Source organism: Schistocerca piceifrons, chromosome 8 (assembly GCF_021461385.2).
Source record: "Schistocerca piceifrons isolate TAMUIC-IGC-003096 chromosome 8, iqSchPice1.1, whole genome shotgun sequence".
Lineage (NCBI taxonomy): Eukaryota > Metazoa > Arthropoda > Insecta > Orthoptera > Acrididae > Schistocerca > Schistocerca piceifrons.
The window spans coordinates 503,100,445-503,124,745 of record NC_060145.1 but is presented as its reverse complement, the minus strand read 5'-3'; the positions used below and the strand labels follow the sequence as shown (position 1 = coordinate 503,124,745).

Below are 24,301 nucleotides of genomic sequence, written 5' to 3'. Positions count from 1 at the left end.
CCACCCCCTCAAGGGGGTCGTTAGCGCCTGTGTCCGGAGACGGACGGTTTCACGACCACTATTTGGGGTCATTTTGCATTTTCACTTCTCGTTTCTGCCTTCCTTTGGTTGGTTCCTTTCTTTGCTCTTCTCCACCTCACTGTCTTCCTTACTCTTTCCCTTGTCTTCTTCTCCTTGTCTTCTTCTCCTTGTCTTCTTCTCCTTGCCGCCCCTTCGTCTCCCTGCCGCCCCTTCTTCTCCTTGCCGCCCCTTCTTCTCCTTGCCGCCCCTTCTCCTCCTTGCCGCCCCTTCTCCTCCTTGCCTCCCCTTCTCCTCCTTGCCGCCCCTTCTCCTCCTTGCCGCCCCTTCTCCTCCTTGCCGCCCCTTCTCCTCCTTGCCGCCCCTTCTCCTTCTTGCCGCCTCTTCACCTCGTTGCCACCCCTTCTCCTCGTTGCCGCCCCTTCTTCTCGTTGCCGCCCCTTCTCCTCGTTGCCGCCCCTTCTCCTCGTTGCCGCCCCTTCTCCTCCTTGCCGCCCCTTCTCCCTGCCTTCTCATTGCCCTGCCTGGTCTCCGCCTCGGCGTTTGAGACAGTCTGTCCTCTCTCTCTCTCTCTCTCTCTCTCTCTCTCTCTCTCTCTCTCTCTCTCTTCTTCCTTCCTCCCTGTGTGTGCCTGAAGGTCGACCCACGCCGGTGACGAGGTAACGCGTAATTCCCCGCCCTGTTTAGACATGTAAGGCACGCACGTACCCCCTGGTAAAGGCCAGGCCCAGGTAGGGGTGATTGCCTGAGCTGATACCTTCTGACCATGCCGATTGGTCTCTCTGTCTGTTTCTTGGGAGGTGTGACCTGAGGTGTAAACATTCACCTAAGGCGGGAGTGCCCCGTGAGAGGGTCCCCACAAGGAAGGCCCCCCTGCGGGTCCGGGGAAAAGAATAGGCCCGAGGTATTCCTGCCTGTCGTAAGAGGCGACTAAAAGGAGTCCCACCCCCTCAAGGGGGTCGTTAGCGCCAGCGTCCGACGACGCACGGTTCCACGACCTCTATTTGCGGTCATTTTGCTTTTTCACTTCTCGTTTCTTCCTTCCTTTGGTTGGTTCCTTTCTTTGCTCTTTACCACCTCCCTGTCTTCATTACTCTTTCCTTGTCTTCTTCTCCTTGCCTTCTCATTGCCCTCTTCACCTTGCCTTCTCATTGCCTCCTTCTCCTTGCCTTGTCTTTACCTGTGCGTGTTTGAAGGCCGACCCACACGTTCGCACGCGTAGCCGGTGACGGGGTAACGCGTAATTCCCCGCCCTGGGTAGACATGTAAGGCACGCGCGTACCCCCTGGTGAAGGCCAGGCCTGGGGAGGGGTGATTGCCTGAGCTGATACCTTCTGACCATGCCGATTGGTCCCTCCGTCTGGTTCTCGGGAGGTGTGACCTGAGGTGTAAACATTCACCTAAGGCGGGAGTGCCCTCTGAGAGGGTCCCCACAAGGAAGGAGCGCGCCATCGGAGATGCTGGCAATCATGGGGGATTCCTCCACAACGGATTTCACTCCATCTGTCTCGACTTCTGCCCAAAAACGGAAACGTGACCAGCCACCAGTGACAAAAGTACTACTGCCTGCCCCACAGTTCCTCGTCATTTCTCGATCTGAGGACGGAAAGGAGTTATCCTCTGTCAACCCTTTCGTTATCCAGAAGGGCGTAGATGCCATAGCCGGATCTGTCAAATCTTGTACCGGGTTGCGTAACGGTACCTTATTACTAGAAACTGAGAGCGCCTTTCAGGCACAGAAACTGCTTCGGGCCACACTCCTGTACACCTTCCCTGTGCGGGTGGAGGCTCACCGAACTTTGTATTCGTCTCGTGGTGTGGTCTATACTAGCTCCCTCGACGGATTGACTGACAAGGAGATTCAATCTTTCCTCGCTGAGCGGGGTGTGACGGCTGTCCATAGGGTCATGAAAAAGGTCAACAATGACCTTGTACCGACCCGGACACTTTTCTTGACCTTCGATAGTGTTAAGCTGCCATCGCGCATCAAGGTGGGCTACGAGGTTATTTCTGTTCACCCCTATGTCCCGACGCCTACGCGCTGCTACCAGTGTCAGCGTTTCAATCACACTCGACAGTCTTGTTCCAATGCGGCTAAATGTGTCACTTGAGGCAGGGATGCCCATGAGGGTGACAGTTCACACAACGAGGAGACGGAGGTGGACAGTCAGGGTGACCATGCCACATCCTCCCGCGACTGTCCTGTCTATAAGGAAGAGCGCTGTATTCAAGAAATTCGGGTCAAAGGGAAAGTGTCCACCTCGGCTGCTCGCAAGCTATTGGCTAGTAGGAAGCACACGCTGCTCCCAGCGGGGAAATACAGTACTGTCCTTGCCTCTCCTCGGACTGCCAGGGAGGTGGCAACCCAGACATGCGATCTGACCTTCAGCACCACGGTCGTCCGTTCGGCCAGTGCTAAGATCGCCCGGTCGACGTCTCCTCTTCCTCCTGTCACCCCTCAGACACAAGCACCTTCATCAGATTCTGCCAAGACGAAGACCCAGAAGTCAGATGCACGGGCCTTCAAGAAGGAACCGTCCCGTGCAGACTTCCTCCGTACCTCGACCTCCCAGCCTTCGACCGGTACTTCCACCAAACGTCCTTCCAAGAAGGCTCACAGGAAGCACAGTTCTCCTTCTCCGCCACGGCGCATTTCTTCTCCTGCACCACCCAGCGGTTGCCACCCCAGGCCGTCATCCGTTTCGCCTGGCCGCACCGCTGGTAGCCTAACATATGGCCTTCACTGGCGGAGGAAGCTCCCCCTCCCGGCCATCTTCCCAAGATGGCCGATGAACCTATAGACCCAATGGACGATGACTGTACGCCTACTGATAGCGGCGGCAGTGCTCGCTCGAAGCCAGGCCCTCCGCGGCCTTGAGGTGACCCCTTCTTTTATCTTCCTTTTCTTACGATGGCACTTATTCACTGGAATATTCGCAGCATTCGCTCCAATCGAGAGGACTTGAAGTTGCTGCTCCGCTTGCACCATCCGCTCGCCGTAGCCCTCCAGGAAACAAAGCTACGCCCATGTGATCAAATTGCCTTGGCACACTACACCTCTGTGCGTTTTGACCTACCCCCTGTGGTAGGTATCCCGGCTCATGGAGGGGTTATGTTGCTGGTCCGGGACGATATTTACTACGATCCCATCACGTTGCACACTGGCCTGCAGGCAGTTGCCATCCGCATTACTCTCCCCAATTTTATATTTTCCATTTGTACCGTTTACACTCCATCGTCATCTGCCGTTACCAGGGCAGACATGATGCAACTTATCGCTCAGCTACCTGCACCATTTTTGTTAACTGGAGACTTCAATGCCCACCATCCCCTTCGGGGCTCTCCAGCATCCTGCCCAAGGGGCTCCCTGTTAGCAGACCTTTTCAACCAGCGCCCCTACTTTTCTTTCGGACACATCTCACACCTATTCCCATTTAGACCTCTCTATATGTACTCCCCAACTTGCACGCCGGTTTGAGTGGTATGCACTTTCTGATACATATTCGAGTGACCACTTCCCGTGTGTTATCCATCTCCTGCAGCATACCCCCTCTCCATGCTCCTCTAGTTGGACCATCTCCAAGCCAGACTGGGGGCTCTTCTCTTCCAGGGCGACCTTTCAGGATCAAACCTTCACAAGCTGCGATCGTCAGGTCGCACACCTCACGGAAGTCATTCTCGCTGCTGCTGAATATTCCATCCCTCACACTACTTCCTCTCCACGTCGCGTACCGGTCCCCTGGTGGACTGCAGCATGTAGAGACGCTTTACGTGCTCGTTGAAGTGCCTTACGCACCTTTAAACGCCACCCTACAGTGGCGAATTGTATCAATTATAAACGATTACGTGCTCAGTGTCGTCGTATTATTAAAGAAAGCAAGAAAGCCAACAGTTTGACTCCTCCTTCTGTTGTCTGGGGTGGCCTGCGCCGGCTATCTGGCACTAAGGTCCACTCACCAGTTTCTGGCTTGACGGTCGCGAATGACGTCCTTGTGGCCCCTGAGGATGTCTCCAATGCCTTCGGCCGCTTTTTCGCCGAGGTTTCGAGCTCCGCTCATTACCACCCTGCCTTCCTCCCCCGCAAACAGGCAGAGGAGGCTAGGCCACCTAACTTCCGCTCCTCGAATCGTGAAAGTTATAATGCCCCATTTACCATGCGGGAACTCGACAACGCACTTGGCGATCACAGTCCTCCGCTCCAGGGCCTGATTCTATTCATATTCAGATGCTGAAGAACCTTTCTCCTGCGGGTAAAGTTTTTCTTCTTCGTACTTACAATCGCATCTGGACTGAGGGACATGTTCCCGCATGCTGGTGCGAGTCGATTGTTGTCCCGATTCCTAAGCTGGGGAAGGACAAGGACTCGCCTTCCAGTTATCGACCCATATCGCTTACCAGCTGTGTCTGTAAAGTGATGGAGCGAATGGTTAACTCTCGATTGGTTTGGCTGCTCGAGTCTCGACGCCTACTTACCAATGTACAATGTGGATTTCGTAGGTGCTGCTCTGCTGTTGACCATCTGGTTACCTTGTCGACCTTCATTATGAATAACTTCTTGCGGAAGCGCCCGACCGCGGCTGTGTCCTTTGATTTGGAGAAGGCTTACGACACCTGTTGGAGGGCGGGCATTCTCCGCACCATGCATACATGGGGCCTTCGTGGTCGCCTCCCTCTTTTTATTCGTTCCTTTTTAATGGATCGACAGTTCAGGGTACGTGTGGGTTCTGTCCTGTCAGATACCTTTCGCCAGGAGAATGGGGTGCCACAGGGCTCAGTTTTGAGCGTCGCTCTCTTCGCCATCGCGATCAATCCAATAATGGATTGCCTCCCAGCTGATGTATCGGCTCCCTTTTCGTGGACGATTTTACCATCTGTTGCAGCGCGCAGCCTACACGTGTCCTGGAGCGCTGTCTTCAGCGTTCTCTTGACCGTCTTTACTCCTGGAGTGTCGCCAATGGCTTCCATTTTTCTGCCGAGAAGACGGTCTGTATTAACTTCTGGCGCTAAAAAGAGTTTCTGCCACCGTCCTTACGACTTGGTCCCGTTGCTCTCCCAATCGTGGAGACAACAAAATTTTTAGGTCTTACATTTGACAGAAAACTTAGCTGGTCTCACATGTGTCATATTTGGCTGCCCGTTGTACCCATTCTTTAAATGTCCTCCATGTTCTCAGTGGTATGTCGTGGGGAGCGGATCGAACCGTCCTGCTTCGTCTATATCGGTCGATCGTCCGCTCCAAGCTGGATTATGGGAGCTTCGTATACTCCTCTGCACGGCCATCCATCTTACGCCGCCTCAACTCCATACATCGGGGTTTACGACTTGCGATCGGAGCGTTTTATAATAGTCTTGTAGAGAGTCGTCATGCTGACGCTGGTGAATTGCCACTCACCTACCGGCGCGATATACTGCTTTGTTGGTATGCCTGTCGCCTACTGTCAATGCCCGACTGCCCGTCTTATCGTTCCTTTTTTGAGGACTCTCTCGACCGTCAATACGGGTTGTATGTCTCTGCCCTGCTACCCCCTGGAGTTCGCTTTCGTCGCCTCCTTCAACACCTTAATTTTTCACTCCCTGCAACCTTTCAAGTGGGCGAGAGCCACACGCCACCTTGGCTCCAGGCTCAGGTCCGCGTTCACCTTGACCTCAGCTCGCTCCCAAAAGAGGTTACCCCCGGTTCGGTCTACCACTCCCGTCTTGTTGAACTTCGTTCGAAGTTCATCAATATGACCTTCATTTATACAGATGGCTCAAAGACCAATGACGGGGTCGGGTGTTCTTTTATTGTCGGGGCACAAAGTTTCAAATACCGGCTCCATGGCCATTGTTCGGTCTTCACAGCTGAGCTCTTTGCCCTCTACCAGTCTGTTCTTTACATCTGCCGCCACAGACATTCTGCTTATGTCATCTGCTCCGATTCCCTGAGCGCCATCCAGAGCCTCAGCGATCCGTATCCGGTTCACCCTTTCGTGCACCGGATCCAACGCTCTCTTCAGCAGCTGGTGGACATCGGTTCTCCGGTTAGTTTTATGTGGGTCCCTGGCCATGTCGGTATCCCTGGGAACGAAGCTGCAGATGCCGCGGCCAAGGCTGCGGTCCTCCAGCCTCGGACAGCTTCTTGTTGTGTCCCTTCATCGGATTGTAGCAGGGTAATTTGTCGGCGCATTTTATCGCTGTGGCATGCCGATTGGGCTGCACTTACAGACAACAAGCTTCAGGCCTTCGTGTTTTCCCTTTTAGTAGTTGTTTTAAACTTGTGCCTCGTGGTGCATTCTTAATGTAGTCAGGGCGATAATGACCATTGAAGTTGTACGCCCTAAAACCACAAAAAAAAAAAAAAAAATCTTAATCGTCTGGGCAAGAATACTCTAGCAACTGACATCAACAGAGCTATTTAGGAAACAAAATGCGATAATTCAAATGTGATACCTTGTATCTCAGATGTTATACACACGAAAGACGGAAGTGATAATTATATATGCCTGCAGAGCAAGCAAACAGAAATAATTCCTCACTGCAGTGTCAAGACTGTTGATTTTTTAGGATAAAAAAGTCCCTCAGTGTTCCCAATTTAGAAACCTTGAGAAGGATATATCCTCTCATGATTGTACTAATGTATCATTTTGATATTATAATGTTGAGGGCTTGGGTAACAAAATCGATGTATTTGAGGCCTTAGTTACAGATCTAGCTCCACATGTAATCGTGGTTACAGAGCATCAAAAAGCTAACCATAATATTCAGTATTATAAGTTACAGGAGTATAATCTTACATCGTTTTTTTGTAGAACAGAACATAAAGGAGGGGGTGTTGCTACTTACGTAAGGAAATGTAACCTAATAAGTTCTGTAGAAAAAGTATCATGGGTTAAGGTATATTGTATCAAGAAAGACTTTGAAGCAGTGATAATTAAGTTAATGATTGTATCTGTCCCACTTATTGTGCTAGGTATATATCGAGCCCCTTCTAGTAATCTCGAGGTTTTCCTGGAAGCACTGGATAGTGTATTGGGGAAGCTAAGCAAGGGTGGCAGTTCAGTAAATATTGTAATGTTAGGAGACTTTAATATAAACACACTAAGCAACAGCCAGGAATGCAAAGGTTTACAAGACTGCATAAGATCCTATGATATTAAAGATCTACTTGGTCATGTGCCCACTACAATAACTGTGCTGAAACAACATTTTCATAATTGGTCATCACATGATCTATGGAAGTGCTGCTTGACTCAGACTGTAAACGGGCACATATCTGATCATCTAGGACAATTATTAGCGATTGGTTGTCTTAATAAACTTAAGGAAAACAAAAAATTTGAGAATAGAAGATTATTTTCTGAATACATCACCACCTTGCTAAAGAATACTTTATAAACTGATTCCCAAGATTCTTGATCCAGAGAAAGGGGAGTTGACAGCAAATGGGTAGTATTTGTAAAAATTTTAACTAGACATATTGATATTACTATTCCGGCAAAGAATATGAATGTAAATAAAAATAAACCTCCAGTAGTCAAACGTGTAAAACTTGATGAAAAAACGAAAAGACTCAAAGAAGGAATGGAGCATATGTATAAGCTACACAGAGAAACCAGTCTTGATTCATATAAAGAGGATTATAAAAAATATAAATATGAGTATCGCAAGGAAGTAAGGAGAAGGAAAGTAGAACATATTAGTAAACAGATCCGAAATTCTGACTGTGTCTCAAAGTCGTGCTGGGCAGTAGTTAATGATATGAAGAACACTGATTCAAAAACTAAAATTAACAATATAGTGTTAAGTATACATAATGATAATTTTTCTGATCCTTATATAGTTAGCAATATATTTAATGATTACTTTATTTATGCTATTGAAAATGATATTTGCATGAAACAGGAGAGGCCGTTTAAATATGATAAGGAAAAGGAAAGGGACTCTTGTATGCTACCTACAGTAACCATCAAGGACGTAACAGAGCTAATTGAAAACCTAAAAAATAAAAGATCAGCTGGATGGGATGAATTACCTCCTTTTCTACTGAAAAAATGCAAGGGTGAGTTAGCCAGACCATTAGTCCATCTAATAAATTGTGTACTTGAAGGAGGTGTGTTTCCGAAGAAACTGAAACTTGCTTTAGTTAAACCTTTATATAAAAAAGGGGAAAGAAAACAACCACAGAACTACAGACCAGTTGCCTTAACGTCAGTGTTTGGTAAATTAATTGAAAAAATAATGCTAGAAATCCTAATTGAGCACTATAATATGAATAACTTAATAGGAGATTTCCAACACGGCTTTAGAAGTCGTCGGAGCACCATATCTGCAGCAGTACAGTTTGTACACTGTCTGATGGAGAAAACAAATGAGGGATACGAAATGGCAGGAGTGTATTTAGATGTTTCCAAAGCGTTTGACAGAGTCCATCATGGCGCTCTTTCAAGTAAACTTGCTTATAATGGTGTCAGTGGGAAACTGTTGCTTTTAATAGAATCTTACCTTAAAGATAGACAACAATGCACAGAAGTTGTGTATGATAATGGAGAGGTAATTAGAAAAAGAAGATCAAAGATGAGGAACATAAATTTTGGTGTGCCACAAGGCTCTATCTTGGGCACCTTCTTGTGTTTTTGCTACATGAATGATTTCCCAAAAGCATTAGACACCAGTCATCGTATTACTATGTATGCTGATGACACCTCTGGGGTTTGCTGGGCACGTAGTAATGATGACCTAAATTCCGTGGTACAGAATTTTGTTGAAAAAGCCCAAACTCATTTTGAAAAAGAAAACATGAGGGTCAATATTAACAAAACTAATTTAATTTATTTTAAGACAAGTAGTTCAAATAAAAATACTGTTCTAAATGAGGACATTTAGGAAAATACCTGTTCAGAATGTAAATTTCTGGGGATGTATATAGATGACAAGACTTTCATGGAATCAGCAAATAGATCATTTCTGTGGTAAAATAACATCTAGTCTGTATTTACTAAGGAGATTAGTTCAATATTTAGATATCAAAGCCAATACAATATAAAAAGGGTATTTGTATTGCAGAAAAGAGTAATAAGAACTATGGCAAAAGTAAGACCCAGAACTTCATGTAAAAACCTGTTTATTAAGTTTAATATTATGACTATCTATGCAGTATATATGTTTCAATCAATATTATTAGTGAAAAAAGACAAAAAGTGACAAACAGGAATATGGAAATCCATGATTACAATACAAGACAAAAATCAGACTTTCATATGGTGAGCAGACGATTGAATCTAACAACAAATACCCCATTCAATAAGGGAGCAATATTTTATAATTCTCTGCCAAACAACCTGAAACAGCTTTCTGGCAGAATTTTTAAAAACGAGTTAAAAAAATGGCTTGTATTGAAGTGCCCATACAGTCTGGTGCTGACATGATTTGACCTCAGGAATGCTATATTAAATATACTTAAATGATATTTTACTTAGTAGCATGTAATCCATTTATATTGTGTATCAATAATCTGAATGTAATTATTATAACATTGCCCATGCATGTTAAATACATGTTTCGAGCTGTAAGATAAATAAAAATTAATCAGAAATAAAGGGGTTGTGGTGGCATACATGTCCATAACTTTAAAATTTGCTATATGTAGGTCATTTTTCATTTGAAACCCTATAATGTACTTATATCAATGTAATCGGGAAAGACTAAAGAATTTAATAAAGTCATTAAAAAATTTAGGTTTTTCCACCAATTAAAAGCACCCAGTATCCTTAATGGGTTTACTTTGATTGTTTACAGCAATGGCAATATGCAAATTATTAACAGGAAATACCGAAAACGCAATGAGGTAGATTTTCCATAATTCCCATTCTCCCCAACAAAATGGCTGTTACATCCATAATTCAGCATATTTGGACTTCCACAAAAGGCATTAAAATGTATTTATGATGCTGTGTTTCCTCCCTCTATAAATCTTCTTTCACTTCAGTGAAAAGTTTGCACTTGGTAGTGTTCATTGTGACTTCTGAACCATTTCCGACAACTTCAGTTTTGGAGTGACCCATTTCCAAAACTTTATTTAGTTTGCTGACTCACGACTTCTCATATTATGACTTGGGCTTGTGTAAATTCTAGCCATTATTTTTGCACCCTTTCTCCGGCATATGTTGAAATTTTTGGTTTTTAGTCCTGTTGCTTTTCACAAAACCAAAATTTGTTTAAGAATGTGGCTTAAAATTCTTCACCTTTGGAATAATTTTCGGTTACACAAATGACCCAGATATGTGCTCAACATTACATGTGGCTAATGCATGTGTCTATTTTGCTCTGTTTCGTTTAATGTCTCTGAAATAAATGTATGAACTGTTTGAACCCAACCATGGCATACATCCTGTGGCCTTTTTTGATTGTCCTGAAAGTTGCGTTATCTACAATTATTTGAGTTGCATTATCAATGTTAGTCTCTACTTTGTTTAATGCTGCATTAATGTTGTGCAGTAGAAGCCCTCTATTTATTCCATCGACACTTCCTCATAGTGTATGACTTGCTGGTGGATTTCATTTTCTCCAGTACACACTACCACTCACCCACAACCTCTATTGACATTTTTTGCCATGTGTGCTACTGTACATTAATGCTGTCAGGGATATTAGATTCAAAGATGTATAGGTACTGCTCCTTCATTAGTTACAGTGGTACTTTGTAACTATGACATCACTTTCTAGTCACTTTCTTCTTGCACATAGCTGATCTCCATTATTTGTATGACTTCATTGTTGGACAACCATGTTGATAACATGGATAAAGAGTATCTTTCCTAGAATTAGGCCTATGGTTCAACTAATGCTTCAATGTTTAGTTGACATGTTTTAATACTTGGTCTCACTTCTGTAGATGTTTGGCACAGGTAAAGAGCTCTTGATGAGTCATTCCTTTCCTAACGTATGTACTTCTCATGTAGTTGAGAGATTAGCCAATTGTGTTCTTTTTTGTAGTACCACCCAGGGATCACATGGAGAGTGCTTTGAGGTTGACACATGCACTTGTGAAGCTACACTGACCGCTGATATAGCTAACAAGCTTCATAACTGACAGAAGGTTAATAAAAGTATATCATATGTTGGATAAGTAGTTTATAAACATATATTACAACATAATGATTGAAGAGAAAGTTATGTAATTTAGTTTTTAATAGATATTTACTATTCCATAATATTTTCATGTCAGTGGGAAGGAGGTCGAGAATATTTACAGCAGCATACATAGCATCTCACTGCAGCAGAGACAGTGTACATAATTCTTTGTTTAGTGCCACACCTGTGAGTTGCTGAGTTCTGTCACAAAGGATCCAGTCTCCAGGAACACTATACGTTAGAGAAAATAAGTGTTGAGAAGCAGTAGCAAATATTCTCAGCTGGCTAAATTATTTGCAATGAGAGTTTGATGGACTCATTCTATATATGACTATTTTCACTGCTCAGCAGGGAGATTATAGTTTGATTAAGGAAGAGTTCCCCCAGGGCATATTTCTATGTGACACTATAGAGTGCACAGAAGCAGAATAAGCTACCTGTCTGACCCCTTCATCATCCAGAATGAGAGAACAAAAGCTGCTGAGCTGACTCTCTGCTCAGTCTGATAAATGTGACATTACTTGCATGATTTGCAGTGGATGTCAATGCCCAATAACTTGATGGTATCAACTGATATTATGCTGGTTATTCAGTGTCACTGGGTGTTTTGTCTGGCTTTTTGTGAGTTCATGTAAATTGCATAAAATTTAACATGTTTATATTGGCAGGAAGGGAGTTAATGAACCTGTTACAGAAGTTTTGTGAGATGTTATTGGAGACTGTGTTTGACAGATATTCTGTTACAATGATGGTGTCATCTGTAAACATGGTACATTTCCACTATACACCATTCACCACTGCAGGCAGATCTTAGCATAAATCAGAGACGCTGAAGGACTCGGAAGGACAGAAGGTGTTTCTTTACCCAAACTCTGTTCCGGCTATACTACTAGATGACTTATCAGGTTCATGACACACAGTACCAGTTGCATATAGCCTATTTAAGTGCTTTCTTTGATTTTCAGTATTTAATACAAATGTAGAGTGAATTTAAATCCCTGCCATAATTTAGTACCTATATGTTGCAACAAAAGTTTAACCCTGTAGGACGAGTATTACTGTCAGAAACTGTCAATGCACGTCTTGCAGCAGTGTTGCTCGAGTTGCGCTATTTATACATAGTGTAAATATCCAATGTTTCATAATGAGAGCACTTCGTGATTTCCAAAAACTTCAAAAATAATTTCAAACCTCTCCTAAATGCTAAACATCAGAACATACTCGTGCATTTGCAAAGCAGTCAGAAGTATGAAGTTGTTATATACATTGTAGTTTGATTCCTTAAACATACTGAGTATGTTTTATATGGAAGATACTTGTTGTGCTTCATGATTTGAGCATATTTTTACAATAATGTGGCTCGTCACTCATGCCTGAAATTCTCTTATGCAGATGTAACAATAGTATATATCCTAAATATTACTAAGTATTATTAGAAGTTTCAGTTATACGTTTCTCTTCTAACTGTACTTCACAGATAATTAATGGATACACGTGTTTGCTGAAATGTATTGTGCCATTGTCCTAATAATCAGAATGTTAGTAGTCTGTTACAAGGATACATGCATTAAAACTTGAAAAAGCACTTCATGATGTACGTACATTTCTACTAAGCAGCAATCTTTCAAGATTGACAGAGCACTTTACTATACTAATATGATGCATATTTTATAATACTAAAGTATGAGATGGCAATCGTGAGTGACTGGATATTATCAGTCGTCTCACTGCATACAGTTGTTGCTAACATTCCAGTAACAGTGTTTATACCATTTTGGTCTATTTTAGAATGTAAGATTCAACTGACACTAATTGGCACAACAGAAAACTATGTAATGTGCCTTGGCATACAGAATTGGAAGACTTGTATATTGTTTTTTAATGTGTCTGTGGTGGAAATTGGAAGAGCTGATTAATCCCTCATTGTGTGTGTTGATGTTACTGGCAGATTCGACTAGTTGTAGTTTACACATGATCCAGTACGGTTCTGAGGTGAAAGGACAGGATCTTCATTCTTAAATTATACTAGGTATGGACATTTTCACATACTGTACTGCTCCTTCCTTTGTATTTGATACAGAACATACTGTTGTTCATGTGTGCCTGTGTGTGTGGGCTGTTCATTACCTGTATATCACATTTCATGGAACATGGTGCATATTTTTCAGTACAGTCTACAGTGGACGATGTTTTCTTTTACAAAATGATTATCATATTTGTAGGCTGTGGACGTGCATATAATCAAACTTGTTAAATGTAGCTACAATAACTGCTGGTCAAGAAGGTATGGGAGTTTGTTAATGACATTGTAAATATGATTGTTATTAGTTTTTAAGTTTTATTTATTCATAGAAAACGTACTTTACCATAATTTAGAAACACAGATGAATTTGTGGAATGTTATATTTACCATGTGTTAGGTAACCTGTGTATACAGGCAATTACCATATTTTGTGTTGGTTAAATTGTTATCTGCGCACGTTCATACCATTAACACAATAGCAGTATGTTTTCCTAAAATTCTAGTTTCTCTCAACTTTGATATTTCTGTATGATGCTTTTCTATATAATGACAGTCTGCATTTGTAACCCAATGTAGGAGGGGCATTCACTAAGTAATGGAACATATTTCTATTCATGTTTCTATTCCAGTTCAAAAAAATGTGCACGAAACATCTTTGGATATGGTGAATCCTGAATAGAACCAACCTGCTTTCTGAAAAATTGTTGCATTACTTACTGTATATCACTCTTACAATTAATTGAGCATTTTAGACAGTCCAATGTTCCAATTTAGTAATGTAGGACATATTATTTTGTGTATTATGATCAGCTCAAACAAGCTGCATAGTTATTTAAATTGTAAAAGGTGCTAAGAAATTCCTTCTAACACTTACTATTTAATGTTAGCTGAGGTGTAGCCTGTACTGACTACAGATGCTTGTTAGATGTTAAATTTCATTAATGTGTCTGTGTTGTAAAAATAAAATTTCAAACAATTTAATATCAGCAAGGTACCAGTTACTTGGAAGGAATATCTAACAGCATACATCAGTGCATAAAGTGCTGTTACATTTTTGGATAATTTAATGTTGCACTTCTGTATATTTACCCATTGTTTATTGTACCATGACCAAACAATATACATGCGATGTTAGAAAACATGGTATTGTCAACTTATTGGCTCAGCATAAACATGTAAATCTCACAGTATTAAATTTGACATGATCTTTGGTTTTAAATATGGTCAAATACCACTTGCCATAAACAGAACAATCATATGTGTCTCACTATCACCTTTCTAGAAATGTCTGACATTACTTCCACTTACTTGTGTCAGACATATTCTGTTTTCTTTCCTGTCGGTCTCACTTGACCAACTCTTGATCTTTTCGACCCCAATGGTATTAGGTTGCGAGGCCAGAGGGTGTCTTTCATTTTCTTTATTTAATCTTCTCTCTGATGGAAGGAGGACATGCTCATGTACTGAAGAACAAGATGAAGATGAAGATGAAGAGGAAGCAGTTGTGATACAATCTAGTATCTCCTCAAAGCAATACTTGTATCAGAACAGAGTGATGACCATGCTGTGGTGGAGCATTATTAAATTTCCGTGAAGTTGTGCAAAAGACTGGACATCCCTGATGGACACAAAAGTAATTTGGAGGTGCCAGATGTTTGGAGAAGACTGAAATAGAAATGAGGACAGGACTTTGTGATGGAGCAGTGTTGAAAGTATGAGGTACTGCTGTATCTCCTCACAAGAGAGTAGCATCTGGGTACCTGTTTAGCAAGAAGGTACTATGTTCAAAGTGATGTCTCTCATCCCAGACCTCATGGATGTCTGCTTTGCTCCTATCATTTGTATTTTGGTGTCCACTAGTGGGAGACAGATAATTGTCATCATGGGTGAATGTTCTCCAAGGCTGCTAACAGGAAGATGACACAAGGTCCAGCTAGCATTGTCAGATTCCTGAAGTACCTTTACCTGCAGCCTATCGCTTGGGAAAGGCACCAAACTGTCTCACATCAGAAGCCCTACTTGCTGAGCATCACACTTTTTCCAGCCATCTACATGCCTCACCTTCCCAAAAATGTGCATCAGCATTATAAAAGCCAGAGCACAAATGTATTAAGGGTAGTTCACGAGTGTTGTCAACTACAAGTTGTGGATTCTCCATCACGTGTCGACACTGTAGCTACTCACAGCACTTCATATTGGTCAGAAAGTGATGTTAAGTGGTTGTGGATATCACTATTGTCTGGCGTGGAAGGAGCCAGCTTAAAATAAATATTGTGCAAGTTTCCAGTGTTAACCCAGCACTTCAGATGTGGAATTCCCTTCCAGATGTTTTAAGTCGCATCCAGTGAGACCTGGTGTGGTTAGGCAGGATCACATAACTTCAGAATTAAATGGATAATAGAAATGGTAAAGTCGCTATTTTGGTCATTTATTTATTTAGTCTTAAATGCCATATGCTTCTGGGATATTTTCATTGGTGTTACATACATTTAATGTAAAATATGCAATCTTTTGTAAAACTGCCACAGATTCCTCTTGCTGTACCCAGGGCATGTAAGAATTCCTATTACAGGTGTATAAGAGTTATAGAAGGGACTTTGTATGTTTCCAGACGTGGGTTCATTAATGAAACCTGGTGGATAAAGTTTGCTCTAGAACCTCTCTGTAATAGGAATTGTGAAACACTCTGGAAATATTAGTGAGCAGGTGGATGGCATGTGTTGAGTGTAGCCTTACTGAGGCTCAATAGTCACAAAAATCTTGCATTTAAGAAGCTTTGCTTTAGTCTCACCTAATCAATGTAAATATGCAATAATACAAAAACATCATTATTTGGTGAAGTCCATATGATTCTCAGTTTAGATGTCTTTTGTAGTAATATTACCTCAGTTTGTCGTTTTCAGTTATCGACTTCCATGTTTCCCTTTTAAATTCAGTATTACAGTGGTGAAGAATGAGACTGAAACACAACAGGTAATATTACAATAGTTCGTTCATAAATATATTCTGAGTGCATGTGCTGTCAGCAAGAATGTATATATGGCACACTTAATCTGTTACAACAAACTTTTTTGTGGTTCACAAGTTACTGCAATAATGTCTTTGTATTCATGATATCATCCCTGTTGTGATAATCATATGTACACAAATTATAGTAATATTTGCATGTTCCTGTTGTTCATATGTGAAAATTTAGTACCTTACCATCAAGATTTTGTAAAGGTATCAACAAATTGCCAAATGTTCACAGACTCTGATGCCCTTTCGTACACAAGAGTTTAGTCTTCTGACTGCTTTGCAAATAAGTTAATGAGCTCAATGTTTCACTTAAAGCAAGATTGCAAACATTTGCTTGACGTTTTCTTCCTTACATGCTTGAAGTCATCAGAAGTCTGTAAGTGCACTAATCCTGAAATACTCAATAAATAATGTTACACTGCCCTGACAAGCACACAGTTTCCCACTGTACTACTGGACAATATCTACTTGCTAAGACGTATAATCTAACATTAAAAATGTCTTGTTGTGTTAAAGTCCATCAATAATTAAGCAAAATATTTTTGTAGTTCCTGGAAGGCTTTAATTAGGCAACTTGCGACTGGTACTGGGTTCCAGGATATACAACTGAATCTCCAGTACCACAGTGTAAGAGTTAACTTGAAGGTCAGTTACTGGAATAACATTAGTTTAATAAGTGATGTCATTCGTTATGTGTATCCTGTGGATAGAAAGTTAGTTTTGCAATACTGTCTGATTGTAAAGTGACTTATTATGTCAAGAAAGCCTTGTTATTAATATAGTGCATCTTCATTGGGGCTCTTCTCTGTTTTTTATTACACTAGCCATTGGCTACAGATTTTTCTCCATCTGATGCATGTGTCCATGCATGTCCACTCCATGCACATTTCTTACTTAATGTGTAAGAATTTTGGGTACATGAACATTGATTAGTGTAGATCTTGTTTGTGTACATGGTTGTTGGGTGGTCATAAATCATTAACTCAATCCATTAATTTATGGCTAAAGTTAGAAGCAGTTCCCAGCTGTGGAAGGGTCTTGATTCTCCTATGTCATATCTTTACTTAAACACATGTTCCATTCTTCTTCTGATACTGATCACTGCAATACAGGGGACCAAGTATACAAAGTGTCTGTTAACTGTTGTTGTTTGAATATGAACTTGTGTTAGTGGATACAGGACTCGGAGCATGTGAGTGTGGACTACCACAATCCAAAGACCCACAAATACCATCAAAAGCATGAGACAGCTGTTTCCATAAGTTGTTCCTCCGTGATATACTTGTAATTATGTTGGGGGATCTGATCGGGTCATTACCAAGATAGTGAGCTGCAGTAGGTTCGATTTAGCAGTTTACTCCCATTGACTTGCAATGTAGGGGAAGTTAGACATGTTTGCACACTTCCATTCTTTCACTGTTCCTCTCTATTACTGTGATTCAGTAACTTTACAATTGGATAGAAGGCAAAGAGCTGGAGTATTGCTCTAGAATGTTTCTAAATACTTTTAATGCGCCTATTTAGAGAGATTGCTATACTCATATTCATTTCCTATGGTGGATCAAATGTACTAAGCAACCAGTAGGAATAAATGGAATGAGTACCGATGTAGAAATTTCTTCTTAAATCAGGATGATGAAGTACTGGTGCCTCATGCAGCTGGTTTTTAATTAACTCAAATGCTTCTTGATATTCCTTATTCCATTTCCAGATGGAGATGGGCTTGTGAAGATAAAAAAATTCAAGGATGAATACTGTGATAGAAATTGCATGAAATGAGAGATTTTTCAGTTGTCTGCAGCATATTTGTGCAGGAAAATTTCTCACTGGTTTCATTTTCATCAGATCAGATATGATTCCACACAAAGAAATTACATGCCCAGGGAAATTGTTTTGCAATTTGGCAAATTCTTATTTATCCATCCTTAATGTGACTCTTGCTCCACTAAACTCTTCAATTACATGGCACAGAATGTCTAAATGTGCTCTCTAAAGGCAGTACTAATTTGTATACTGCCTACATAATGTTAAGTGTGTCAATGGTTTGAATGGCTCTGAGCACTATGGGACTTAACATCTATGGTCATCAGTCCCCTAGAACTTAGAACTACTTAAACCTAACTAACCTAAGGCCATCACAGAACACCCAGTCATCACGAGGCAGAGAAAATCACTGACCCCGCCGGGCTTCAGCATTATGACTTCAGCTTTGGAATATCTGGCCATTGGTTTTGCACTCTCTCTGGCATATGTTGGAAGTATTTTATTTTCAATCCTGCTTTTTTTTTTTTCACAAAACCAAAATTTGTTTATGAAGGTGGTTTAAATTCTTCAGAATTGGAATAAATTTTTGTTAAACAAATGACCCAGATATTTGCTTAACATTACATCTGGCTACATCTGGCTACATATGTCTACTTTGCCCTGTTTGGTTTAATGTTTCTGAAATGTTTGAACTGTTTGAACCCAACCAAGGTGAACACCCTGTGCCCATTTTTGATTGTCCTGAAAGTTGCATTATCTGCGGTTATTTGAGGTGCATTGTCAATGTTAGTCTCTATTTTGTCTAATGCTGCATTAATTTTGTGTAGTAGAAGCTCTTTATTTATTCCTTTTCATCCTTTGTCACAGTCTGAGGATTTCCGGTGAATTTTGTCTTTTACACAATGCACAGCTGCTCACCTACAACCTCTACAGATATTTCTTGTCACACGCGCTACTGCACATTGATGCTTGCTAGCCACGTTCCTCTTGTATGTAGCTGATCTCCATTATTAGTATGGCTTTGCTGTTGGACAACCATGTTGATAACATGCTTAAACCGTATCTTCCCTAGAATTTGGTTGGTTCAACTAATGCCTTCATTGTTGAGTTGACATGTTTTAATACTTGGTCTCACTTCTGTAGATGTTAGGCCCTGGTAAAGAGCTTTTGATGTGATAAGTCATTCCTTCCCTGACTGGTATGTACTTCTCATGTAGTCAGGTTAGCTAGTTGTGTCGGTTTTTTAGTAACACCCAGAGACCACGTGTAGGGTCCGTTTAGGTTGACACGTGCACATGTGAAGCTGCATTGCCCCCTGAAATACTTTTATTAACCTTCTGTCAGTTATGAAACTTGTTAGGTATATCTTATGTTGGATAAGTAGTTTATAAACACATTGTACAACAGTCATTAAAGATACAGTTATGGAATAGTAAGTAACTATTCAAAACTGAGCAATATGAGAAAACTACAGAAGGTTTTCAGCTCCATGGGAAGGAGGTTGAAAATTTTTACAGCAGCATATATAGAATCTCTCTGCAGCAGTGGCACTGCACATAATTCTTTAGTTTAGTGCCACACATGGGAATTGCTGAGTTCTGTCACCAAGGATGCAGTCTCTAGGAACAAGATTCCTGTGGTGGATTAAACGTAATAAGTGTACCTGTGGGAAGCACTTTCATAACCTCTCACAGTCAAACACCACTGCATTTTGTAACAGGCCTACTCTCCAATTTATCACCCTTAAGGAAAACAGAATTGCAGTAAATGTTAGTAAACAACAGAAGAACCCACATAAGCCACACTCTTATTGGTGGATGTGGTCTGCCAGTCTGCTGATCTGACTTGTGGAACAGTTAACAACCTGTTGCAGCTTCTCGTTGTTTTCAACAAATAAGATAACTTTATGTTCTTCTACACTTACATGCATTATGTTCAGCTGCTTTGCCTTTTGGTCACTTTACCTAGAGTACCATCTGCTAATGATGCTGTAATACACAGAAACATTCTATTTAGTATGATGAACGGCAGCTTGTTCCACATGTAAAAAATGTAAGTGGATTTGGATGAGTAGGAGAAACAAGCCATTAATGTTCAAACACAGTATAGGTACTGTGATGCTTGACACCATCTACGTCCACATGACTAATCTGCTATTCAGAATAAAGTGCGTGGCAGAGGTTTTGTTGACTGACCTTAAAGCTATCTTTTCCGTTCCACTCACGGACAGCATGGGGAAAAATGAACACTTTAGTCACACCATGTGAGCTCTACTTTAATTGGTGGTGGTGGTGGTGGTGGTGGTGGTGGTGGTGGTGGGTGGTGGGTGGTGGTAGACTAGGAGAAAACTGGTGATTGAAGTTTCATCAGAAGATCTCACTGCAATGAAGACCACCTTGGTTTTAATGATCGCCACCCAAATTCGCTTATTATATCCATGACACTGTCTCCACCTAGTCCAGGATAATACTAATTGAGTGGCCCTTCTATGAACCGATTGTTTTAGTCTGTCAATAATATCTGATGCAGATCTCATAAAGCACAGCAATACTTCAAATGACGGACAATCTTGATTATATGCACTCTTCCTTGTAGACCTGTGGTTCTCTCAAAGTGTACTGACAATAAATTGCAGTTGTTGGTTAGGTTTTCTTACAACAATGCCTATATGATCATTCCAATTTAATTTGTCTGAAATTGTAATTTCTAGGTATTAAGCTTAATTGATAGCCTTTAGATTGAGATATTGTGAAACCGAAATTTAACAGGTATCCCCCCTGTACTCTTGTGGATGTTCTCATTTCTCCTTATTGAGAGACAATTGCCACTCTTCACACCATACAAATATCTTATATAAATCATTTTGCAATTTGTATTGATCATCTGACGACTGTGCTAGATGGTAAATGAAAGGATCATCTGCTAACAGTCTAAGAGGACTGCTCAGATTGTTTCCTAAATCATTTGTGTAGATCAGGAACAGCAGAGGGCCTATAACAGTCCAGTGGCTCACCATAAATTATTATGGCCTATGACCTTTCTGACAGGAAATCATGAATCCAGTGCATAACTAAGATTTGACACATAACTATGCAATTTTATTAGAAGTTGTGTCTAAGGAATAGTGTCGAAAGCCTTCTGGAAGCCTAAAATATGACACCACTTTGGATCCCCCTTTCAGTCTCAATTGTTACATTGTGGAACTAAAGTGTGGATGTGTTGCCTTGCTTAACAAGAAAAACATTTTCTGAATCAATGCTGACTGTGTATCAACAGATTGTTTTCCCGGAGCAAATGGGTGTGTTGTTGTTATTGTTGTTGTTGTCTTCAGTCTTGAGTCTGGTTTGGTGCAGCTCTCCATGCTACCTTATACTGTGCAAGCTTCATCATCTCCCAGTACCTACTGCAACTTAAATCCTTCTGAATCTGCTTAGTGTATTCATCTCTTGGTCTCCCTCTACAATTTTTACCCTCCACGCTGCCCTCCAATGCTAAATTTGTGATCCCTTGATGCCACAGAACATGTCCTACCAACAGTCCCTTCTTCTCGTCAAGTTGTGCCACAAACTCCTCTTCTCCCCAATTCTATTCAATACCTATTCATTAGTTACGTGATCTACCCATCTAATTTTCAGCATTCTTCTGTAGCACCACATTTCGAAAGCTTCTATTCTCTTCCTGTCCAAACTATTTATCGTCCATGTTTCACTTCCATACATGGCTACACTCCATACAAATACTTTTAGAAACGACTTCATGACACTCAAATCTATATTCGATGTTAACAAATTTCTCTTCTTGCCATTGCCAGTCTACATTTTATATCTTCTCTACTTTGGCCATCATCAGTTATTTTGTTCCCCAAATAGCAAAACTCTTTCCCTACTTAGTGTCTCATTTCCTAATCTAATTCCCTCAGCATCACCTGACTTAATTCGACTACATTCCATTATCCTCATTTTGCTTTTGTTGATGTTCATCTTATATCCCCCTTTCAAGACACTGTCCATTCCGTTCAGCTGCTCTTCCAGGTCCTTTGATATGTCTGGCAGAATTACAATGTCATCCGCGAACCTCAACATTATTTCTTCTCCATGGATTTTAATATCTACTCCGAATTTTTCTTTTGTTTCCTTTACTGCTTTCTCAATATACCGATTGAATAACATTAGGGAGAGGCTACAATCCTGTCTCACTCCCTTCCCAACCATTGCTTCCCTTTCATGTACCTCAACTCTAATACCTGCTATCTGGTTTCTGTACAAATTGTAAATAGCCTTTCGCTCCCAGTCTTTTACCCCTGCCACCTCTAGAATTTGAAAGAGAGTACTCCAGTCAACATTGTCAAAAGCTTTCTCGAAGTCTACAAATGCTAGAAATGTAGGTTTGCGTTTCCTTAATCTTTCTTCTAAGATACGTCGTAAGGTCAGTATTGCCTCACGTGTTCCAATATTTCTACAGAATCCAAACTGATCTTCCCCGACGTCGGCTTCTACCAGTTTTTCCATTCGTCTAATTATGGAGTTATTGTGTAAGCATACTCTGAAACAAACCTGAGTGGCATACAATCCCGACCAGAAGCATTCTTTATTAAGTAATGTAAGCTGCTTCTCAACATGGAGAAAACCTGCTACCACGTTAGTCATGTTCGCATTCATTCTTGATTTGAATACTGGAATATATTCTTGGTTTTTGAAATTCTTTCAGCAAAGCAAACTATGCTTTCTGTAACTCAGCTTTAGTCTCACTTCATCAGTAACATCACTATTGTTATCGCACAGTGAAGGTATTGATTCCTTGTTGGTGTTGTTGTACTTTACATACGACCAAGATCTCTATCGATTCTTCTAGTTTTAAGGCCAGTTTCATTGTGGAACTTACTAAAAGCCTCTCACACTGGGATTTTACATTGTTTTACATTTAGTATTCATTTCTTCATAGCTTCTGTAATAGCGTTCCAATCTGTTTTGTGTACTATGTGGGACCTCTTATTAATTTATTTTGTACATAGCTCTCAACTGCCATTGTTTCCATTTATTTGTATCCATGATCTCTGGTCTAGGCCCACATAGTCAGATCAGATGGAGTTCAGGCTGCCTCTGAAAAAGGTGTCAAGTGCATTTTTAACTGTGTTTCTATATGTATATTTTTGTGTGTTTGGATCTTACAACATTTAGTCTCGCTACAATAAGCGTGTGGACACTAACCCGTGTATCCATCGTAATGCTCCCTATTTGCTCATTATTATTTGTTGCTAAGTACTCAACAATGCTTTTGCAATAATTTACAATTAATGTGGGCACCTGCACTAATAATTATTGCTGTAAATACTTCTGAGAAAGCTTTTGGTATGATGTCAGATGACATACCTAAAATCGACTTGCGACATGTATTTTAGCCAACATATGGAGGCTAGATTGAAGTCATCAACTGTGTTTGTCTGACTGGGGTACCTATTTGGAATGGCTAAGCTCTTCTTTGAGCTGTTCATCAACTCATTCAGGTGGTTGGTAAAACAAGGTATGTAAGCTTCAGTGCTTTCTATTAGCGATTGGTGTTCTGGATCTTTCCCAACACAGCTACAATAATTTACAGTTACAATACCAACTGCATCTAAAACTACCTTCATCCTGTTTTTGCCCTGCACTGTTTTAAACTGTCAACCATTCTGTAGCTTACTGAGACCCTCTAATATAGTAAGACAGCCATTCACCACAAGACAGCCCCCACTATCCGAGTAGGCACCTCCTGTGTGTAGTGGTCCCCTGACATATTAAGCATAACCCAGGAAACGCACCACCGTAAGGCGCAAGTAAGAGAATCTGCCGACTGTATCAGGGGCTACGACAGTCCTGCACTCAGAGCTGAATTGGTGGTATGTTTCAAAGGACCATGGTCAATTCTGTCATAATGCTATTGATAGTGAGCTCCACCTTCAAATAGCAAGACAGGCAATCTTTACCATATCAGCTAGCCACCAAAAAGCAGACGCACTGTGTGTGTGGCTTTGGATCAGATCAGTGTTAGTATCAACATGAGCCACCATCTGCAACTGGCAAAAACCTCTGTTCGCCATGGCATCCAGAAGCACCTATTCCACATCAGGAATAAGTAATCCTGAACTTTCATATAGGCTTGACCAGAGTTTTGCAACATTAGTTGGTGCGGTCCTAGTGTTATATTGCATCCTCAGTCATTGCCACATTTCTTCACTGTAATAGGTCTTCATCAGTCGCATAAACATTTTATCCAGTGGCTGGATCCTACAGGTGCAGTGAGAAGGGAGTCTAACTAAGTGAACATGATGAATCCTACTTGCGGATAAGAGCCTCAATGCGTAGGTGGAGATTCACTGGTAACACAGTTCAA

At 41.3% G+C, this 24,301-nt stretch overlaps 1 protein-coding gene across 1 annotated transcript in view; it reads right to left on the bottom strand.

Annotated features, from left to right (window-relative positions):
* LOC124712493 (uncharacterized PE-PGRS family protein PE_PGRS54-like) overlaps window positions 1–24,301 on the bottom strand; it is a 180,368-nt gene that overhangs the window by 8,245 nt on the left and 147,822 nt on the right. The window contains exon 5 of the mRNA XM_047242787.1: window positions 153–502. Within this exon, the coding sequence (XP_047098743.1) occupies window positions 153–502 (350 nt within the window). The remainder of the gene's footprint in view (window positions 1–152; window positions 503–24,301) is intronic.